The sequence below is a fragment of the Globicephala melas genome, chromosome 18 (genome assembly GCF_963455315.2).
Source record: "Globicephala melas chromosome 18, mGloMel1.2, whole genome shotgun sequence".
NCBI classification, from domain to species: domain Eukaryota; kingdom Metazoa; phylum Chordata; class Mammalia; order Artiodactyla; family Delphinidae; genus Globicephala; species Globicephala melas.
The window spans coordinates 2775208-2798632 of NC_083331.1; the positions used below are offsets into that span (position 1 = coordinate 2775208).

The following is a 23425-nucleotide window of genomic DNA, read 5'->3' on the forward strand; positions in this document are numbered from 1 at the left end:
AAAGCCCAGCAAGCCAACTGGGAAGAAACAGACTGGAGAGCATCAAGGAAACAGGGGTGTAGTCGGGGTACGAGATGACGCCCATGAACTGCTGCAAACTTTACTGGGTTCTGGTGGTTCTGGAGTCATATAAGAAAACAGCCACGTACTGAGAGACGGAAAGAATACACAAGAGTGACATGACACAAGGGCTAGGATTCAGCTTAAAATACTTTAGTAACAAGAAGGAAGGGAGAAATAAGAGACCAGTGAAGCTAACATGGCAAAACCCTGATAATTACTTCATCTGGGAGATGAGTATGTGGGGGTTACTTACATTATTCTCCCTATTTCTGTTTATTTTGGAAGTTTTCATTATAAAGGTTTCCTTAAAAATTGAAAGCAACGAGCTCAGTATACATATACTAACAAATAAACTGCACAATTTCACGTATCAAGCAGTTGTATTATCTTGAAACACCACACCATCCTTCTATGGAAGTCCAATGTTTCATGAATAGTTTAAAACACAAAACATTCCTGTATCATTATGTGAACGCTCCCGACATTTCAGAATATACCTTGGCAAGGAATAAACTCTACTGAATCCCACATCCCAATGACATCATTCTATAAAACAGCACCAAAGTAAGTGAAATGTGATTCACTGAAACTCATCCTTGGCAGAAAATAAATAAAGTCCTCGAGCATTAAAAACAAAAATCAAACACTGGAAGGATGCAGTGAACACTGTAAGAATGACTGTTCCTGACGGCAGGGGTGGGAGGAGGCTGTGCGCAGCATTCTAAATACCTCAACGGACGCTTCATGTTGTTTTCAGTTTTGTCCCAACCACGTGAATGTATTAACTCTTCAAAAATAAAAATTCTAAATAAAATCATTGCACGTACGCTTTTCGTAAAGAATTACTTTCACTCTTCCATGAAGAATTTAAAACTTGAAAAAGAAAAAAAATTAAGGTATTTTTGCTCTTGAAGATTCCCCATTAGCTGCTTCTGCCACTGCTTCCCAGGACTCACAGTTTGAAAACACAATTTCCTATCTTTCTAACAGGTTCTTTCTTCTCTTATGCGAACATTAAGAAATGTGAAATAAATCTTAAGTGTTTAACATGTCGGCCAAAAAAAGTCCCTGGGTAACTTGAAAAAAAGCTCAAGTCAAGGAAAGCCCCTTCTGCTTTTCATTTCACGTCAAACCACACATTTTAGGCTTTACTTGCAAGTAGAGGCATTTAACGAGGATTTAGAAATCTTCACTTTGTTCTACCCTTCCAACCTCAAACCCAAACTATTACATTTTCCCTTTCTTTTCTCCTCCACTACCTGCGCCTCTCAGTCTACTCTAGTCAATCAAGATGACTGACACTGCAACCCAAAACTCCATCCTCTGCCTTTTAAGCTTCTCAAAATAGAGGTTTTAAACCCCCCAATTCTTACAATCCCACCTAAAGCATTTCTGCATCCCTTTTCCTGGTTCTTTTACTGAGTTAACAGACAAATAAGTGAACTGAAGTCCCCTGTGGCTGTCAGGTGGGTTACACTGTGTTCCCGGAAGAGTGGTGATTTCTACTCTAAGAACCAGCCAGCCTGGGGAAACCTCTCAACAAAGGAGCATCATGAAGACCTCCAGAGGTCATGCTGCCTTCAACAAACCTGACAGATGAAAAATGCCATCCACAAAAATATGTTCACCAAAACAGTGATCACTGGGTTGCTTTTACTACGGATCTCCAGCCACTGGTGTAGACACAGGCTCCAACAATGGCTGTCAGCCAGCACGTTTCCTGGGCCCAGAGCGTGTTCCCCACTGCACTTCAAACAGAGGAGACACGACAAACGTTGCTCTGCGCTTCCGGGCGTGCCTGACAGTGAGGTCCAGAGGACACTGTGAGCGCCCGGCCGTGCGGCACTTGGGCTATAAGCACAGGCCGGGGGTCTTCGGGGACTCCAGGCACAATGTCACATGTAGGGCAGGGCAGGAAGCCGCAGTCTCTGACACAGAAAGGGACCAGGCAGGGGACAGGGTTCAGTTTGGCCGAGGTAACCTGAGGAGGACGAGGGTGGCGAGGGAGAACCAGAGGGCATGTGTGTATCTTTCGTTAGAGCCACGCGGGCCTTGAGCGACGCTCCAGCTTCATTTTAAAGGCGGCAGTGGGCCTGTGACCTTGAAGACGGAAGGGACCCCTGTGTGCTGTCCTGCCGGCCACAGGCAGGCTCCCCTGCCCTGGACACGGCCACCAGGATGCACAGGCAAGGTGGACCCCTGTCCAGTGCTGTCTCTCTCACCAAAAGCTCTCTGATGAGTATTCTGTTACTCATTTAATATAGTCATTACATTTCAGATGAGTGTTTTCTCAGAGAAGCTTTAAGGCAGAACTGAACCTCCTTCAAAAGATCTGAGAGGACAATTACAAAGCATCTCTCAGAGGGGACCATTCTCTAGAAGAAGGTTTACAGATGGCCAATTCCACATAATAATGTTATTTTAGTACTAAAAATACAAGCTGGCTGAGGATAAGTCACTTTCCCAGACTGTGTGTAGCACGTGTCACAGGGGAGCCAGGCCTGTCCGGGGCCTCAGCCCTCGGGAGCTCCTGGCCACAGGGCCACGCTGTCCCCGATCCTCCCATCTGGACAAGAAGACCCCATCTCTGTGGTGGGTGCAGAGGAGTCAGAATTCCCAACCTTTGGGGGGCTCCGGGATCTCTAAGTACCGAGTCCGGAGTCAGGCAGCAACCTAAAGACGTTCCAGTGGTGCATTTTTGGTATAAATGGAGGACTCACTCCCCTTTATTCAATAGCTTCTATTTAAGATCACTGTCAAACTTCTCAGGGATCGCACACCCTGATTAATGCTTACGTATACTTCATAACTGATTCTATCTTTCCAAGTATTCAAATATCCACATGTAATTTCCACAGAACCACCACTTGGGTATGCTATACTTACAGAGCACAGTGAAATGACAAGAATATCGCTTTCAAATTTAAGGCTAAGGTATTAAAAAATAAGGGATGGGAGGGACTTCCCTGGTGGTCCAGTGGTTAGGAGTCGGAGCTTCCACTGAAGGGGACATGGGTTTGATCCCTGATCGGAGAACTAAGATCCTGCATGCCGCGCAGCACGGTCAAAAATAATAATAATAGGGCTTCCCTGGTGGCGCAGTGGTTGAGAGTTCGCCTGCCGATGCAGGGGACGCGGGTTCGTGCCCTGGTCCGGGAAGATCCCACATGCTGCGGAGCGGCTGGGCCCGTGAGCCATGGCCGCTGAGGCTGCGCATCCGGAGCCTGTGCTCCGCAACAGGAGGGGCCGCGATAGTGGGAGGCCCGTGTACCACAAAATATAATAATAGTAATAATAAGGGGCGGGGGACATGATGCAGAGGAACACCACATAAAAATCACAGTGGCAAAAATCAGAAAGAAACAAGGACATCTAATTTACATTACTTTCCAATGTCAAAAATACAACGAAAAACTTTACATAAATATGGAACATATTAATAAAAAATTTAACATTCCTGTATGCTATGCCTTTGAAAGGATTTTAAGAGAGAAATGTTATTTTTTAATACAACTGTAAGAACAGGATATGAAGTCTTGCAGCCATAAAACACAATTGTGAAGTAATGTCTTATTGCTAGCGTATCTTATGTTAAGCTATGATATATTCTAAGCACTCACTGTTCATCAGGATCAAATTATTACAGATTCTGAACTACAGTTTACGTGCTTTCCTAGAGAAGGTGACTGATGCTGAACCTGGGACACATGTATAAGAAACACCAGCTGACAAAGCATTATTACCTACAGGTTAGGAGACGCCTATGCTCTGTAAGTAACACTGGTTTGGGGAACAGATACGTAAGGAGAGGCCACAGAGGGGAAAAGATGGGAACTCAGTGGGTCAGCTCTGGGACACACTGACCGATCTCAGGCCACCTCCTGCTGCCGGGGCAGAAAGAACAGGAAAAGCTACGGGTTTCTGCTTCTATGACAAATGCCAAAAGAAACCATTAGAAGAAGCGGCGTGTAATTTTAGTGAGGCGCTTACTACCCTTTGCTTGGTGCTGGAATATAACGCATGGTAACCAAAAGACTTTGAAGTTTAATACCAACTGAGTAAGTATATTATCATGATATATGCCAGCACGATTTAGTAAAGAAAGCGGCTCAAAACTTTTATTCTCTTCCAGGACCTGAGTCAATCTCAACTGCATATCTAGAAAATGAACCATAGAGAAAAATGTTAAGGATTTGTTAAAGGCTAAGATTCTGAGATTGTTAAAAAATACATTCCTCTTGCAGATGTAAAGTTGCTTGGGACATAAACATTTTTGTGTTCACTCCAAACAGGCCTCCATATTTTGTGGGTTTACAAGCAAACATAAAAAGGACAGAAATAGGGTATATTTAGGGGAAAAAGCATAGCTGCTAGTTTGCCACAGTTTAATAGACACAGAGGAATACAGAAGCCAGAGGAGTCCCTCTATCAACGTAAGTTTCCCAAATCCTCATTTCATTTATACCCTCCCAGATGTGCCAATAACATGCTGACGTGTTCCAATAAAAATGAGAAAGCATAAGAAAACCACACTGTGCCACGCCAAGCACTACCGTATTCCTCTGCTGGTTCAACAAATACGTGCCGAGCACCCACCCTGGGCCCGAAACGGGACACGACGAGGGTTCTCGCCAAGTCCCAGCCCCTCCAGCTCAGAGTCTAGAGGCCTGGACAGCACCCACAGGAAGAGCCGGAGGGGCTGGATTCCAGCCATGCGGGAGATACTCACAAGGTGTAAAAAGGAATGACAGAAGCCACAGAGGACGGGCTATGGGGGAAGGACCACTACAGGCCTGGGGGAGGGGCTTCCCAACCCAGATAAGTGACCTGAGGACGGATGCTGGCCACTCCGGCACAGGGCCTGAGCTTGAGGGGACGCAGGTTTGTGACGTGGGCACCAAGTGAAGGGACAGTTGCCCAGTTAGCAGGCAAAACGCCCAATACATACTTCTTTCTTCCTTCTCACACACGAGTATTTCTCAAAAAACGTACCTCTCTGCACGAATCACACCACTGTAGTAGGGGGGATCCCAGGGCATTAATTCCTGCAAAGGAAAAATTCACTGTTATGAAAGCTGTTGACTATTTCACAACTTTAATCAATAATTTAGCCAACTTACAAAATGTACACCTGGTATGATGCCAGAAAAAGGTTTATAAAAAGCCTAAACATTCATGACTTGGCAGGAGATGCGTGCCTTTTATTCTGACTTCCCTGCAATCAGGAGCTGAGAGGCATAAATAAAGCATAATTGCAGAAGTTGGGGAAAAGCTAAACAAATGTCATTCTAAAATGTAAACTAATGGGAAGTCAAAATTGATAGATTAAATGAGCCACGCTGAAATTTTCCCCAAAATGTAACCCGTGGATTAATCCATAAAACACACTGCAGGTAAGATTAGGGAACTAAAGGTGAGACTAGAGTTCTTTCTAAATCTAAGCAAGAAGCTTAGGGTGGATCCCAGAAATGAAAGCAACAATTTAAAACGTAACTAAGGCAGAATTAACTCTAATCTTGGCAAAGAAAATATGTCATAAAGAAACACTAGAACAACCATTTTTGACCCCTGGTACACAGTCCACAGTACGGGGACTCGCAGGGCTTCCCTGCCCCCCCACCCCCGCCGGCCTCCTGCTGCTCCTCCACCACAAGGCAGACCCTCCCTCCGGCCTCTGCCCAGAGGGCTCTTCCTTGGCTGTCGCCAGCCCCTCACTTCTTCAGGGCTGCTCCAGTGTCATCTTCCTGGGGGGGGAGGGTCTTCACTGCCCAGCCCCTGTAAGACAAGAGCCTCCATCCACTTTTTCTGCATTATTTCCCCCACAGTCCCTATCACCACAGGACTAGCACGATGCTGATTTTTTCATGTGTTTACTATCTCTTTTCTTCCCCTATGACGTAAGCTTCATGAGGGCAGGGATTTTGTTTGCAATTTTCCCGCTGTATCTTGGCCCCTGAGTTCTGCTTGGTACACAGTAGTCCCTCAAGAGTTACCTGTTGAATGAATCAACAGCATCTCCCAGACAGTACTGCTAATGCACTTCAACTGCAAACAGAACACCTGGCACGGAGAAGAGCTCCGTGAACGAGGCCCCATCCTTATCACCAAGGTCCTTTAAAGGCTCAGTTTAGACACTATCTCCTCTGCGGACAAGGCATTCTTTCTCATGCGCCATGCTCATACTTTTATCAGGGAAGGGAACCAAGGTAAGACATGGAGGTTTCCTTTCTTTCTGCCCATGAGCTCCTGAAGGGCAGGGACAGCATCCCTGGGACTCTGGCCCCTGAGTGACCAGTTCCTGGCACTCATGGCCTCCAACAGATGACTGTTTACTAACTGCTACGTGCCAGACAGAGCGCAGGCTCTAATGCAACAGAGACAAGACACCATCCCTGTACCAAGAGCTGACAACAGTCCAGGCAGCAGGAAGACAAGCAGCCCGCCAATCAGAGAACAGTGTGTCACATGTATGACGCTGTACCACATGAAGGGTGTTAAATCACAGGGGAGGGCAGGAGACGTCTGCAGGAGACAGAGCCTGAGCTGGGCTGTGAAGAACGGGAGCACGTAATCCAGGGGTACGGCATTCGCTGGCACATAAGCGTCAGTTACGACGTAAGAATAAAAGAAAGCACAGCATGGCAAATCAACTATACTTCAATAAAAAATAAATAAAGTAAAAGAAGGGAAAGCAAAGCAAAAAGTACGTGAAAAGAGCACACGAGCATCACGCGGCTGTCAGTAGTGAGCGGAGAACACCGACCGGGCTCCCAGGCAGAAGAGGAGGACGTCCAGGAAAGATGACGAAGGGCTGGGTGGGAAAGCCAAGAAATGGGAAGGTAAATCTAATAATTACCTGAAAATGTTGAACAAAAGAGTGCAAGGCCCAATCAGTGTTTTAGAAAAATCCCTCTGGCAGCCCTGCATTCATTCATTCCCATTCCCAGTAAGTGCACAGGACCTTCTCCATATCCAACGTGGGCCAGGCACCCAGCAAAGCAGTTGGAATGCAGGACAACCTCGAGGGGAGCAGAACAAAAGGCTAGAAAACCAGTCACTGTCGTCTTGGGGAGAAGGAATAATGACCTCAGCCAGGGCTGTGGCAATGGGCACAGACAGGGGACAGAGTTCCCAGGAAGGCAGAAGCTGCAGGCCTCGGGACCTGACATTACGGGCGGGGGCGGGTGTCAACACCCGCAGGGATCACTGACACACAGCTCGTGGCGCTCGAGAGCCTGCCTTTCTACCAAGCGCCCAGGTGCTGCCTTCCAGGGAGCAGTCTGAGAACCCCTGGTCTAGACTTAGTCCAGGGTCTGGCTAGGGGAGCAGGGTGAACGGTGGCACCTTCACCGAAACGGGGGCTTCAGGAGAGAAGAAAGGGCATTTCCCAAACATCTTCAGAACAGCCAGCATCAGTAGCTACATAACATGTCCGGGGCTTCCCTGGTGGTACAGTGGTTAAGAATCCGCCTGCCAATGCAGGGGACACGGGTTCGAGCCCTGGTCCGGGAAGGTCCCACATGCTGTGGAGCAACTAAGCCCGTGCGCCACAGCTGAGCCTGTGCTCTAGAGCCCGCAAGCCACAACGACTGAGCCCGCGAGCCACAACTACTGAAGCCCACGTGCCTAGAGCCCGTGCTCCGCCAACAACAGAAGCCACCACAATCAGAAGCCCGCGCACTGTGACGAAGAATAGCCCCGCTTGCCGCAACTAGAGAAAACCCGTATGCAGCAACGAAGACCCAATGCAGCCAAAAACAAACAAACGAACAAAAACATGTCCAGGGAGAACAACTTCGAGTCATATTAATGAATTAGCTTTTGGCAACACACTTCACCTTTTCTGTTCTTGTGCTCACCAAGCTAAATTCTGACCCATGATCTAGTTTCCTAAGTGGACCTACCTACGAAGCCAAAGTGGGTGGATGGCTAATCCTAGTTACTCTGCTAGATACAGCTCTGACTACCACTTAACAATCTCACATGCTGCTCCAGAAATCGGTGACTACGACAGAATTACTCCATTTCATGCTGGTTGGATCTGGGAAGCTGGTAAAGAGTTTCTAACCCTGCTCAGCAGCCACCAGCAACCAAGAATGACCACCACCAGCAGCTACAGGACAGGGGTCCAGACAGCCCAGCAATCCCGTGGCAGTCCAAGCCAGATGAGGACCCGAGCCCTAACACCTGGGATCTCATCCCTTTTCGGGGCACCCTCTGGCCCTAAGGACACTTAGTCTGACTGGAAGAATCATGTAATCATTTGATCTTAAGATTCAGTGTTTTCAAGACGGGTTACACTTTGTCAGTCAACATTGATCTACTTAACTGAGCTCCACAGGTTAGCAAACAAACGTGTCAACTGCAAGGTGAGCACTGATGCTGAAGCTGCCACCGGCCAGGTCATCCCCCCCCAGCCCCCTAAAGGTGCTTCGCACAGACGCCGACTCTCCACAGAACAGAAGCAACCTCTGTGCGAGCAGATATTAGCACAGACAGTGTGTGTGTGTGCGCGTGTGTGTGTGTGTGAGAGAGAGAGAGAGGGAGAGAGAGCAACCAACCCACAAAAACAATGGATTTCCTGGAATGTCAGACTCGGACATTTGGATCAAATATTTCAATACTTTATTCCCCAAATCCAAGGATCAGAAACAAGACTATATACACCTTCAGCAAATCACAAGAAAGTTCTAGAGTCAAAAGATAAAGACCTCAGCTGACAGACTGTTTATATTATAATAAAAATATCCCAAGATGGTCACTTACAGAATTTTGAGGATTTAGTTTCATTTTCATCCCTCGTATCATCTCAAAATCTTTCATAGTTCTGTAAAACAGGTTTATCATTAATTGTTAGGACAAAATTTTCATAATTACATTATAAAAGAACTAGTCTGCTTATGTTACTTTCCAATATTCATGATAAAATTAGAAGTAATTTGTAGTGCAAATGCAACCACTATTAACCAAATTTTACATGTGCTAGAACAAACAATAATATATACATCAGTAAATTACTACAATTTCTACCTTAAAAAGCACCTTGGCAGAGATATGTCTTGAAAGTACTGAAAGCCTGGAAAAACTAGCAGTGTTAACAGAAACATGCGAAGTGCAAAGTGTTAATCAGTAAACTTTAAACCACTGCTTTTTTTTTTTGCGGTACGCGGGCCTTTCACTGTTGTGGCCTCTCCTATTGCGGAGCACAAGTTCCAGACGCGTAGGCTCAGCAGCCATGGCTCACGGGCCCAGCCGCTCCGCGGCATGTGGGATCCTCCCAGACCAGGGCACGAACCCGTGTCCCCTGCATCGGCAGGCGGACTCTCAACCACTGCGCCACCAGGGAAGCCCTAAACCACTGCTTTTTGCTACACCTTAAAAAAGAGGCTAACAAATTACTTCCTATAAAAGAATATTAACATAGATTATATTTAAGATTGCTAGTCATAATTTTTCCCCTACCAAAACCCTCCAGCTGGGCAATAATCAAATATGCACTTAGTATTTGCAGAACATGAAATTTCCGTAGAATGAACTCCTATACGCCACTATAAAAGTCTGAAGATAAGTCTGCTCAAAACGTAATCGATAGCTACATACAAGTGAAAAAGAACAATGTTTAACCAGCAAGGCAAAGTAGAACCAAGTCTCAAATAACTGCACAATCAACACTACTTCATTATATCAAAGCCACAATAGCTCACTGCATTGAAAGATAATTTTAGAATTTATAAATATAATCCAAATTGGAGAGGACTGTGTTCTAAGGCATGAGTTTATAACAGAAAATGGAAATTGGAGCTAAAATTAACACGCTGGTGCAGTCAGGCAGCAAACGAGGTTTTAGGCAGTGCCACAGGAGAGATCACGGTCTCTCACAAACGTGCCATGCCTCGTCCTAGAGCCAGGGTGTCTGAAGGCTCCTGGGGGGCTGGCCCCCAGAAAGAGCACTACCAGAGTGGCCCCAAGGACGAGGGCCAGCCCAGGGGGCTGGGCAGGGAGAAGGCCGGCAGTTGTGACAGAGGGACCGCTGAGAGCGCTCTTAAAGCACACAGCAGGGCAAACAGATCCGTCTACCACCCCACCAGCCACCCACACTGAGGCCGAAAGAAGAGAAATACTACGTTTCCAGCTGATGATAAAACTGACAGTACGAGCTAAAATATATAGTTTCAAAAGGTTTGGGAAATTTTAAGAAGTCCCTATCAATGATGAGTTCCTCAAGACGGCTGACTGGTTCATCAGAGGGGACGGCCCAAGTTTCCAGGACTGTCACCTTCGGGGGACGACTTTGCACTTTCAAAGCAGGGCTCGCTGTTCACCTAATCTCTTGAATAGTCCACAGATCTGACGCAATATTCCAACACTTATATTCTTAACAGGTCACTTACTAATTGTTTTTTTATAAATCAAGTCTTAAAAAAAAAACCTAAATAAATAACATGTACTCTAAAGAGTAGAATACAAAAACGAACCTTTCAGAGAGTTTGTCAGATAGCTTCTCAAGGAACTGCATGACAGTCTCTAAAATGAAAATCCAAAAGAAAATATCTTTAACTACACAAAATAAAATGTACATGCCTGTTAAAATTATAACGCGGTGATCATAAGTCCATACACTACGACGCCTTTAAAGTGAGGCTCCTCGAAGGGAAGCTGGGTTGCTAACATATGCTAGGCATTTCTGGATGATGATAATCTTTATTAAATAAACGAATTAAACTGACATAGTAATAATCAAAGCCTTAAATGATACCCCAAAATAAAAAGTTAAGGGGAAACGAAAGAAAAGAATCCAAAGGTTCAATCTATTTCTATCTATTCATATGTTTAAGGGAAAAAAATGTCTGTCAGACATGTCTAATTTTTTTCTGAGTTTTCAAGAGATAGCCTCTGATTTGTTCATAAAAATCACTACAACTTAGAAACATCAGATTTTAAAAATCAGTGTTTTTCTGGGTAAATTTTTTTTATTTATTTTTTGCGGTAGGCGGGCCTCTCACTGTTGTGGCCTCTCCCGCCACGGAGCACAGGCTCCAGATGCGCAGGCTCAGCGGCCATGGCTCACGGGCCCAGCCGCTCTGCGGCACGTGGGATCTTCCTGGACTGGGGCACGAACCCGTGTCCCCTGCACCAGCAGGCGGACTCTCAACCACTGCGCCACCAGGGAAGCCCAATATTTTTATTTTTATATACACAGCAGAATAATCTATTTAGGATCAGTATCCAAAGAAAATATTGCAAAATTAGAACATTAAAAATTTAGGCTCGGGGCTTCCCTGGTGGCGCAGTGGTTGAGAGTCCGCCTGCCAATGCAGGGGACACGGGTTCGTGCCCCGGTCTGGGAGGATCCCACATGCCTCGGAGCGGCTGGGCCCGTGAGCCATGGCTGCTGAGCCTGCGCGTCCGGAGCCTGTGCTCCGCAACGGGAGAGGCCACAACAGTGAGAGGCCCGCATACCGCAAAAAAAAAAAAAAAAAAAAAAAAAAAAAAAAATTTAGGCTCTGTTGGAATTTTTTTTTTTTTTTTTTACTACTTAAAATACTTCAGCCATAAGTCACTATTTTGTACAAACCCACAAAGGCAATGTAGTGGAGTTACTGTTGTTTCCCATGATAGGAAATTTTTCATGTGACTTTTTGAATTTAGCACTTTTTGCCACTGTTTAACATGTACAGAGCTTTCACATGTATTTGAGAGTGGGCTGCACACTCTGTTTTTCTATTTTCCAGATGGTCTTTTATATGTTTCAGTTTCTTGTTCAGTTTATCTCTTTTCTGAGTAAAATAAGAGGCTGGGGAAAGGACGGACCTAAACCAGGAACCCAGGGGTCTCCCCACCATCAGTGCTGAACCAGCCCATATCTCGTAACCTGAAAAACGCTGCCTCGTTTTAGACGGTGTTAAGAAAAACAACTGTTATTTAGTTTAAACTAAAGTCTTTATTTCCGGATATCAAACCAGCTAGCATAGAGAACTGTTTTCAAATATATCTCTGTGTGTGCTTTTTATTTCAAAATAACCATTGTTTACTAACTTTCACCTATTTTGCTTTCCTAGCTCTCTTACACATGAAACATCTACCTCAATTACTCTACCTGGATACCGTCATAGTATTCAATAAAAAGGAATGAGTTTGCCGGCCTCGGGCAAGCGCACGCCTCGCTGGAAGGTGACCCGGCACACACCTGTCACGTGGGGTCCACCCTAACCTGTACCCCTCCCACCTCCTGCGCCCGCTGTCGACAGCTCACTGTTCCGCACTGTCCACCTCCAGCTTCACTTCCCTCATGAAACTTTCAACAACCATCCAAGCATCTGCAAACTTCCTGCGCTCCTAAAATCCCAGGGCATTGTTTCCCATATTCTGTGCATTTGGAACTAAAAAGACACTGACCTGTATGAAGGTTTATCTATGTATACGTCCAAGCTCCCCAACCAAATGACAGGTCACACTCGACACAACTGTGTGCACAGAGTCCAGCTCCAAGACATTCCTGTGCTAACCACCTTGGGAGCCGTGGATCTGCTGGCCATCACCCTGGGTGCTCGCTACTGCGGGGCCGGTGACCTCCAGTGACCTCCAGTCACTCGAGCTGGGGCTCAGTCCCCCCCTTCCCCGGGCCCCGGCTGCCCCCAGCGTCCAGGCAAGCCGACCAGTCTCGTCCCGGCGTGTGTGTGCCCCGCTGTCCATCAGTGTTTCCACCTGCACTGACCAACTGGCACCTCACACCTAACTCAGACCCACTGCGCTCCTGCCCCGACCCCGTCAGCAGGAACTGTCTTCCCGGTGGCTCATGTCCAAGGCCTGGCTCTCCCTTCGGGTGCCACACGCCCCAAACGTGACATCTCACCACCTGCACAGCCGCCGTCGGCCTGGAGCAGCCGCGTCCCTCACTGTGGCTACTGCAAAGCACCTCCGGGTGCCCCTCCCTGTGGCGGTTCTCAGCCCCCTCGGCGGGGCCATGACCACTGAAGTCCTGGCTCAAACCCACCTCCCCCGACGACGAGCCTCGTTCAGCTGTGACCTACCCCCGCCCCGCCCCGCCCCGCAGGCTCCCCCTGTTCCTCCTCCCGGCCTCACACCTGCGCCCCCATCCGGACCCTCCGCTCACAGCCTCGTTCACCAGCCCTCGCGGACTGTGCAAGGCCGCACACCTCCTGACACGCGCAGTCCTCCCTTCCCTGTACCACTTTCTCCACAACCTGCAGGCGCCAGGAACAGACCGGACTCTTCCCTTGCTTTTCTGTTTTCCTCTGTCACCTGCACACAAGCAGGGATTCCCATCTGTTCTACTCGGATTTATCTCCAGCGCCTAGAGTAACATCTGGCACACAGCAGGCACTCAGTGCGTATCTGTCGAACCAATGAACTGAAAGAGCCGATGCAGGTGACACAGAAAAAGGGGCAGGTGGTCTCAGGCGGCCTACGGAGGAGCATGAATCGAGAGCCTGCCACTTCTTAGCAATCGACCCGACCTGCAGTTCCTCATCCGTGAAGTGGATACAACCGTCTATCTCACACGGCTACAGAGGAATGAAAGGAAACAATGGCCCAGAGTAGGCATTATATAACTACATACAGTATAAAATAATAAGACGTCATTATAACAACGTGGTGACAACAGTGACTACGGAAAAGCACCCGAGGGGACAGAATACCTGTTTGGGAGCTAAAGTATATAACACAGATTTAAGTGTTCTATGAGTTCAGGGACGAAGGAGTCCAAGGGACGTGGAAACGTTTTAACAGGTTTCATGGAGAGGACGGTGGGAGCCCAGCACTGACACCCTGGATAGGATTTTGACGGACAGACACGCAGGCAGCAAGCAGGCCTCGAGTGCGGGAGACGTGCCCACAGCTGACTGGCGGGAGTGAGGCCAGGCCGAGGGGACGGCGTGCACGAGAAAGAAACAAGGCAGGCTGGGTTCAAGAAGACCTCCGAGGAGCTACGGACACCGCAGGGAACACGGGAGGGACAGAGACAGCACAGAGCACCTCCCAGCGTCCCCCGACCCCGCGATCGGCATGTCTGTTCCGACGCACGGCCAGAGACCCCGGGTGTCCACGGCCATCTGCTCCCCCCACTCAGCCCGTCACCGAGTCATGCAAACCCAACCCCTACAACACACCTGGGTCTGAACAGCCCCACCATCGAGGCCACCCTACCCTGGACTCAGTGTCTAAAATGTAACTGTAATTTACTACACACCTTTGAAAGATGTGCTATATACATTTGTATCGTTTTCATTGCAAACCATTCTCCCTTAAAGATCATAAATCATAGAGAACTGAACGGAGCAAACCCAGGAGATGCCCCCCCACGCCCGCCCCAGCACCAACTTTGCGAAGCAGCCCTCTTCTCTCTGAAAGGACAGGTTTTTACATGACCCAGCCTACAATGAACCTTGACTTCTGCAGAAATATTCTCTCTGACACTAATTCTAACCAATCCGGTTAGGCTCAGCACAGAAACCAGCTGAGTTAAAATGAAAACAATTCAAATCATCATCAGTGAAATTTTAAGTATGATTTGCTCTAAACGTGTACATAAAAATACATAGGTTGGGCAGAATACATTCCAAACTATTAGCTCTATTTAAAAATTCTTCCTAATAAAGCAGCAGAAATCTCAGTAACTGGTCTCTGACTCTATGAAAAATAGAACAGCAATTTATAGCTATTTAAAATCGTAAGTTCAGCCTCATAAAAACCCTACTTTGTCCTTAAAGCTGGAGAAACAGGCTTACCTGGATTTTTAGCCATCGTTCCTTGGAGAGCTCTGTGGGAATATGTAGAATACCCCACTAACTTTGCCAGAAGATCTCTGTTGCTGAGCAACTCTTCTAAACATTTCAATTGACCAGCATTGGGATAAAGAAAAATTTTATAAGCGGCTTCTCGCACCTATGTTTAGAAAGTGAAAGGTAAAAGACATCCATACACAGTACAAAGTCCTACACCATAATAATACAGGGTACCTCCCCCACTTTGTTCTGCAGGCGAGCAACGCTTTAGAATAATGGTGTCCACAAAGGGAATAAAGCTTCTGACTTCATCACTGGTATGGGAGACAAATCATACTCGACTGGGTTCTCTGCTACGGGGCAGGGTGGCACAAATTTTAGCCAACACACATGCCGTGAAGCACCTTTAACCAGGTGACGTGAAAACTCCTGCAATTAAAGTCTGAGTCCCTAGAATGGCCATCACTGCTGCTGTTCATCATACTTTGAAAATGAGGAGTCCTTTATGAAACAGGAATAATCAAACCATTTTCATCATTCAAAAGCATTCACAGAATTAATGACCCCCAGTTCAATTTTTATGCTTAGTGACACTAACGTGTTTTTAAAGGTATGACTATCTTATCACTGAATTTGGGGGTCACAACAGACGTGGCCCCGGTACGGGGACCAAACTGCATGAAGGACGGAGCACACGTACCAAGTCATCCGGCACGTCTGTACGCAGACCATCCACCAGCACATGGTCCCCGGCCAGCTCGAAGTGTTGCCGAATGTGTTCCGGCAGGAGATGCTTCTCAATCTTGCTGGGAAAGTGGGTTCCCATGAGAAACGCGCTGCTCAGATCCAAGATTTTAACGTTCAGGTCCACCGCTCTTTTACGCTGTACGTAGGGGCAGTAATAAAAGTTATTTAAGTAATATTTCACAACTTAATAGGTGATCTATCAGCAAATCAACATATATAGCTGAATTATAATTTAATAAGATACTAAATATATTAAGTGATAAAATGAATACTGAATATAATTTGTACCATAAATGTTTAATTTTATTTATTTATTTATTTATGGCTGTGCTGGGTCTTCGTTTCTGCGCGAGGGCTTTCTCCAGTTGCAGCAAGTGGGGGCCACTCCTCATTGCAGGGCGCGGGCCTCTCACTATCGCGGCCTCTCTTGTTGCAGAGCGCAGGCTCAGCAACTGTGGCTCACGGGCCCAGCTGCTCCGCGGCATGTGGGATCTTCCCGGGCCGGGGCACGAACCCGTGTCCCCTGCATCGGCAGGCAGACTCTCAACCACTGCGCCACCAGGGGAGCCCCATAAATGTTTAGTACACAGTAATGTACTACAAATGTTAACTCTACTTTCGATAGATATTTAATATCCTGACCAAAAAGTTATCTTACGGATTTTTAGTGCTTCTAGGCTTTAAGACGTATGTAACTTCTAGCGTTCTATTCAAAGTCTGGGTTACACAACGCATCTGTGAAATTAACAACATTGGGAAGTCCAGGTCCTCCCCTGGCCCTGAAAACCTCTTAGTTAAGTGAGCCAGGGAGTAGGTGAATCTGTTTGATATGATACTTAAAAGTATTTTGAGACTAAACACATGAAGTATTTGAAGGGCAGATTAGAAAATATTCTCAGTCTTAAAAGATCAGATACAAGGGCAGGGGAAGGAAGGTATAATCAACGCGGCTCTGCGCTGAAGTGCAGCGAAGGGGCACTTCCGAAGCTCTGCTGGGCAGCCACTTGCGGGGCTACAGCAGGACAGCAGCAGAGAGGTGAGGAGGGCTGGAGTCGGGGCTGCTGGGGCAGGACCACGTCCCGCAGCCCCACGGCTGGCACCGTCAGGCCTCAGGCCGTCAGTGACAGTGACAGAAGGGGGTGGGGTTTTCTCATCGGTCACACCCCTAGGACACCAGCTCCTGAGAAAGCCTGTACCATCAAAGGGCTGCCACAAATGCTCGGGACGAGGCCCTCAGAACTGAGGCCCACACCACGGGCCAGGCCCTCCTGGGGACACGGGGTGAATTTTCAGGCACTTGTTACAGGAAAACTAGACAGGCATCCAGACCTGGGCTCAGGACGGGCTTCAGCTGAAATCACAGGCAAGCTTCCCGGCAAGGGGGTCAATAGCTATTAACAGGTTCTAATCTACGCTAGGACCCTAACAAATGATTAGGCAGCACTAGTAGTTTTAAAAGATAACTATGTATGACGCAGATGTACCCTTGCTAAGCTGCCGGAAAAAACTTAGTGTATTTTAATAACAAAAAATTTCAATACAGACAATTCAAACTTCATAGGAAACATAAGTTTTCAGCTACTCCTGCATCTTTATCATCCAGACTCTTCTCTTTGCCCGTTTTCTTTCTGATATGTCCATCTGTCACCCCCTAGTGGTGACCAGTGGAATAACAAAAAGGAAAGACATCTGGAAATCATACTATAGTTCCAAAAACTTTCCTCAAAGCTTTTACTATTTAAAAAAAAAGTGATAAAATTAGTTATTTCAAGGAGTTCATCACCTGTTACAATCCCTGGAAAAATAAAAACGGTTTATTTCCCAACTTCACCAACAGTCTGCTAAGCATATCATTTCATCATTTGGACATAATTAAACATGCGGTACTCGGAGCTCTAAGAATGCTATGAAATTGTTGCATTTATTTAATGACTGCTGAAGAACACACTTCCTTTAATTTCTAATTGTATTCATGAGACCCTAAAATGTAAGTAAGGAATGACCTGGAAAGAATACAGGAAGAACGTAGGCCTTTACGGTTTGTAGGTTGTTAGTGGCTTCACCTCAAGCTCTCTTAAAGTGTGCTGTCTCCCTTGCCCCCTGTCCTAGTGGAGCACCTCTGACAACAGACACTGAAGTGACAACACGGAGTTCAGCAGGTTTACGTTACTGCGTCTTCAATGTGGGTGGGCTTGCAGGGAGTTACCTGCTAGGAGGGGCAGCTGTCCTATTAAGAACACACGTTAGATAAAAGCAGCAAAGTCAGTGCTGGTGAAGCTGACCTTGACCTGACATGCTACTTTTTAATAAAGTTTCAAAAACATCTTTCATGAAGATTCTACAAAATAATAAAACTATTCTCCCAGATTCTCTAATAGCAAACTTCCTCCTGAAAGTATCGAATCTGATTAGTGTTGGTGAGCATCATTATGATTCTCACACATTATTTTATTGAGCCTAAAACTCCTGTGCGTGAAAAAAGAGAAACCACACTCCCTGTCCTTGAGATGCCTGTGATTCAGATAAGCGACGCAGTAGTAACAACCTAAAGGTAAATGCCATGTGTGCGGAGTAAGTAAAATGTGGGTTCGGATGAATACAAAATTCCACCTGGGGGGTTGAGAACAGCTTTGCAGACACCATGGCCTGAAGATGAAGCTTAATGGGGATTTCAGACAGGCAAACCCAGAGGGGACAGAGGACCAGAGCAGGGAGGGCAGTGCCATGAGTAACACGGGGGTAGGGGCAGGGAGAGCTGGGGAGTCTACGTATTAATCACCATTTATACTCCTTCAATAGGCAACGGGAAGGCACTGGAAGGTTCTGGGTGGGAGAGTAAGAACTGAATCAGCGCTTTAAGGAAAGTACTCCAATGGTCAGAGACAGTTTAGACTGACCGCCAGAAGGCCTGCAGGCAGGGCAGCTGGGCAGGCCCTAGAGTAGGCCTGGCTTATGTAATAGCCTCCTCCACCTACAAGCTCTGTGACCTTGGGGAAATCACATGACCTCTAGGTGCCTCAGCGTCTTCACCCATGAAACAGGAATAGTAGTAGTACCAACCTCAAAGCTGTTATGAAGATCTGATGAGAAATATGCGATTTAAAGAGCAAATGCTTAATCACTGTTACTTATAATGGGTGTAGGAAGACAATGGCTTTTAGGATGGCCCAGGTATTTGGCAATAAGGATCAAGGTGAGGTGTTTTGGGGATGCAGACAGAGGCAAGTGAAGCCCTACAGAAACAATCCAAGGACTTGGTCACTGAGATATGAAAGCACTGAGAATGGAAAAAAATGCAAACTGACTCCAAAACTGGATTTGGGTGACTCAGAGAATAGTGCCATTATTGGTACAGAGAAGTGTTAATAACAAACTGGTCTGGAAAGGGGCAAACGTGTCCATTTCAGGCAATCTGAGTTTGCAGTAGAGCCTATCAGCCTTGGGGACTGCTGGGTTAGGCCAGGAGTCACATGTGGAGCCCTTAAGGCCACACAAGTACACAGACATGTGAGCGGCCTCACAATTACTCACACTCAGCACCAACCAAAATGACAGCATCTATGCACGTGACACGTATTCTCAATATCCTGCCCTCTACTTTCCAAGACACTTTGATAAACCAATCTCTGTTAATAGGTAAGTGGCTTTATCGTATATTTACCAGGAGAAACATATTTATCTAAAAAAGAAAGAGGCACCGTAACAGTCTAGGCTGCAGGCAGGCAGGGTGAGACACTGCAGCAGGCAGCTCTTTGGGTGCTGGCTGGACCATCCCATTCTCCCAGCCCCGAGCTTGATACTGAAGTGAATAAGCACTCATTGGGATGTCATGTTCTAGAAGAGCAGCAGCCAGGGTGAGACATCCTGAGGACAAAGGATGGGAACTTGAACAGATCGCTTTGCCTTGTTCCCACACATGTAAAATGAGGAGTCTGGACAAAGAAGGCCCCTCCCATCCCAGTTTCAACACGGTATAACCCATGCTTACTGCTTTCAGAATGAAACTATGGGGGGGTCTGTCCAAGACAGGTATTACATCAACAAACACACCTGCCCTGGGTCTCAACAATACTTCCTGTACTTCTGCAACCAGACCCTAATCTTCAACAGCGCCAGCTTTCCTACTCACTAGCTGGCCTTCCTGATACGGCCCATCTCATCCCACTTCCACGACACCTAAAACGCCCTGCCTCAAGCCATTTCTTAACTCTGAATTATCCTGGGTGACAGGCGAACTTCCAGAGAGCACTATGTTCAAATACAACTTACAGGAGAATTTTATAACATAACCGACCTAGGTGTCTTTATAATATGGAAATTCAAGCAACATACAAGAACCACGTCAACAATATACCAACTAGATACCAGTAAAACAAGAGGAGCCAAAAAACAAGGTTACCTTTTCTCTGTCCAGATGGATTCCACTGATTTCAAAATCAAACATGAACAGTTCGGCCACTCGCCTGTAAATAAAATAGGTGGCAGGTTAGAACAGGTAATGATCATTATGAACAAAAATCAGTGTTCTGCAAAATAAATCCATCTTTTTCAACCTTACTGCCCAAAAGCTGGATGTTTCAACACACACACACACACACACACACACACAATTTGTGTGCTTGAAACCAGGAGCTTAACATCTTAGAAGTCAGGCAAAACAGCTGGCTGACTGACTGGGTTGTAAGCCTTCCTATGGATGATTTGGTATCAGATACACCGTGCTAACTATACAACAAGTCTTAAACTGACAATGAATGACAATTACTCCAACAAGGCCAAATTTTCTGCTTTTTTCTAGAAAGGAAAAAAGGTACATCTTTTCAACTGTCTTTCCTTCAAGAATATCTGCTGCAAACTATACACAACGCACCAAATTAAGTCCTTGTGGGACATACACATGCTGCCTGAACTCTGCATGAAGGTGTGCATGCATAACTGTAACACATCTCCTACTCAGCATGTGTACTGAACAGAACGATACTCTGCTCACCCATAAGGCGTGGCCCAGACGGGGATAAGTACTTTTTGAATGAATGAACACAAGGTAAAAGAAATAATAAGTTTCCTAACAGGAGTACAAATAAAGTGCTTAGGGAGTTCAAAGACCATCAGTAATACCCTTCAACAGGTCAGCAGTATCTGAAACATCACCTTTTTCTCCTGCTATCAAAAAGCAGACTCTTCATCAGCTTCAAGCCACCATCCTCTTCCCCTTGGGCTAAGTTTGCTTAGACTTAGGAGGGAAGATGGCTATTTCAAGAATGAGTACCACTGTGCTTTGTAGAAATCCAGTTTTTAATGATCGTAAAGTGCATCTGCAAACTTCACAATAGGCCCTAATTTTCCTAACCTTTCCTTAATGTAACAATTTCATCCTAATGTCAAGTATTAGCAGTAATAAAAAAGCAACAGCAGAACATAAAGTATCCTGGATAACATCTAAAGCAAGGGGCAACTTTTCAGTAATTTTCTCCTGTAATATTTTATACTTACAAGTTCATCTTTCCCTTTTTATTTTTTTTTAATTAATTAATTTATTTTTGGCCACATTGGGTCTTTGCTGCTGCATGCAGGCTTTCTCTAGTTGCGGCGAACAGGGGGCTACTCATCGTTGAAGTGCGTGGGCTTCTCATTGCAGTGGCTTCTCTTGTTGCGGAGCACAGGCTCTAGGTGTGTGGGCTCAGTACTTGTGGCTCGCAGACTCAGTAGTTGTGGCACACGGGCTTGGTTGCTCCATTGCATGTGGGATCTTCCCGGACCAGGGATCGAACTTGTGTCCCCTGCGTTGGCAGGTGGATTCTTAACCACTGCACCACCAGTCAAGTCCCCATCTTTCCCTTTTTAGTTATAAGCTAATTTAAGATGATTTACTTTCCCATTAGGGACCAGGGGAATCAAAATACTGAACTCATGGGCTTTCCTGGTGGCGCAGTGGTTATGAATCCGCCTGTCAACGCAGGGGACACGGGTTCGAGCCCTGGTCCAGGAAGATCCCACACGCCGCAGAGCAACTAAGCCCATGCGCCACAACTGAGCCTGTGCTCTAGAGCCCGCAAGCCACAACTACTGAGCCCGTGTGCCACAACTACTGAGCCTGCACTCTAGAGCCCACGCACCACAACTACTGAGCCCGTGTGCCATAACTACTGAAGCCCACGTGCCTAGAGCCCGTGCTCTGCAACAAGAGAAGCACCCGCAATAAGAAGCCCGTGCACCACAACGAAGAGTAGCCCCCGCTCGCTGCAACTAGAGAAAAGCCCGCGCCCAGCAACAAAGACCCAACACAGCCAGAAATAAATAAAAAATAAATATTTATAAAAATAAAAATCCTGTTGGCATCTTAGTAACATCTAGAAATGTGGTACATGTCCAATTAGCACAACTCCTTTGTACCTCGAATGCTCTGCCAGTCTACTTCCATTTCTATACATTAAATATGGGAAAGCAGTCTGCAGTAAAGTCAGATCATGAACAACCTGTTGTTACTCAAAGTCAGCAGCAGCTCAGTACAAATCCAGCACAATTAGCAGGCATTCACCTTTTACTCATTTTGCTAACGAAGGTAATAATGCTCATACCTAAAATTATAATAAAGACCCACTGCTGTGATTGTACAGCCAGCTTTACCCATATCCTGAGCATCAGGATCAATGAACTGAAACAGGACCACAGGTAACCGCTTACAGGCAGACAGGCGAAGACAACCCCTCCCTGCTTCTCACACGGCATGGTCACTCGTACACAAGATCAACGTGAGACACCACCGCTGACTGACCCCTGCGGGCTGGGCTTCACTTGGGGTCACAGGCCACGTACGGAGACAGACAACAGAGGAGGAAGCAGACGGGGCCAAGTAAGCATCCCATAAAGAAAAAGGAGATAAACGAGTGCAAAAGGCAGGAAAAGACATTCGTCTCTGTGCCATGACACAAATAACATATAGGCGGGTTAACGACAAACTCTACCACGTCTTATAAATAAATAAATCTGAGCAAAGAAATATAACATCCACAGTCCTGTATCAAGTATATTTGTGTACTGAGTCAGAATTAGGTCTTTCCAATTCAGAATCATAAACGGTATGAACCAAAGCCAACCATTTCAAGGATCTTGACCTCCACCAGTAAACAAAAGCACTCTGCTTTCAGCTCCCGCTGTAGCAATGACAGAACTTTAGGAATGCAGCTGAATGGAACCGTCAACTGCTCACAGGAATCCATTCCCTGGAGAGGGCCCTGCCGCAGGCCGCGGCTGTGGGGTGCTAAGATGCAGCAGTGAACAAATCAGACCAGGCCCTGCCCTCGAGGAGCTTCCCGTCCAGCGGGTGGGAAAGCGGAGCCGACAAACGGGCAGAGGAGAGAAGGCTGGGAGCCTGAGGACTGAGAGAAGCGGAGCTGGGCGGGAGGCCGACGTGAGACAGGCACAGAGCTCTCGGAGGAGACACCGTCTGAGTGGCGTCCAAGGAGGGTGCGGGACTCGTCGCGTGGGGAGAAGCTGTCCGGACAGAGGGGCCGTGAGCGCAGGGACACCGAGGGAAGGGCTTTCAAGCTCAGCTCCAGTCACAACCGCGATGAACGCAAAGGAAGCAGTACCTGGTTTCTGGATCAAGGGAATCCACAAGTTTTTTATCAGCTAATAATTTTTGCAGACTTTGATATAATTCCACATTTGTGTTCAACCTAGAAAAATTACAAATAAAAAAATTAAATGATTTTCTAGTAACTTCTTTTTTTGCTTTACGTGAAGAGAATGGTGTCAAGTTCCAGCATCCACATGGCCAGACGCCAAAGGTTTGGGGAATTGTTTTGTTTCTTCCTTTGGACCAGGAATGGCATAACCGCAGTTAGTGAGGGACGGGAAGTGTGTTA

The 23425-nt window shown here is 46.5% G+C and overlaps 1 protein-coding gene across 1 annotated transcript in view; it reads right to left on the bottom strand.

Moving 5' to 3' along the window:
* Positions 1–23425, bottom strand: part of MIPEP (mitochondrial intermediate peptidase) — a 132951-nt gene that overhangs the window by 100956 nt on the left and 8570 nt on the right. Inside the window, exons 4-10 of the mRNA XM_030882686.2 lie at positions 23150–23236; positions 19957–20020; positions 15511–15693; positions 14814–14970; positions 10539–10587; positions 8830–8890; positions 5056–5108 (exon numbers count right to left, since the gene is read on the bottom strand). Coding sequence (XP_030738546.1) covers positions 5056–5108; positions 8830–8890; positions 10539–10587; positions 14814–14970; positions 15511–15693; positions 19957–20020; positions 23150–23236 — 654 coding nt within the window. The remainder of the gene's footprint in view (positions 1–5055; positions 5109–8829; positions 8891–10538; positions 10588–14813; positions 14971–15510; positions 15694–19956; positions 20021–23149; positions 23237–23425) is intronic.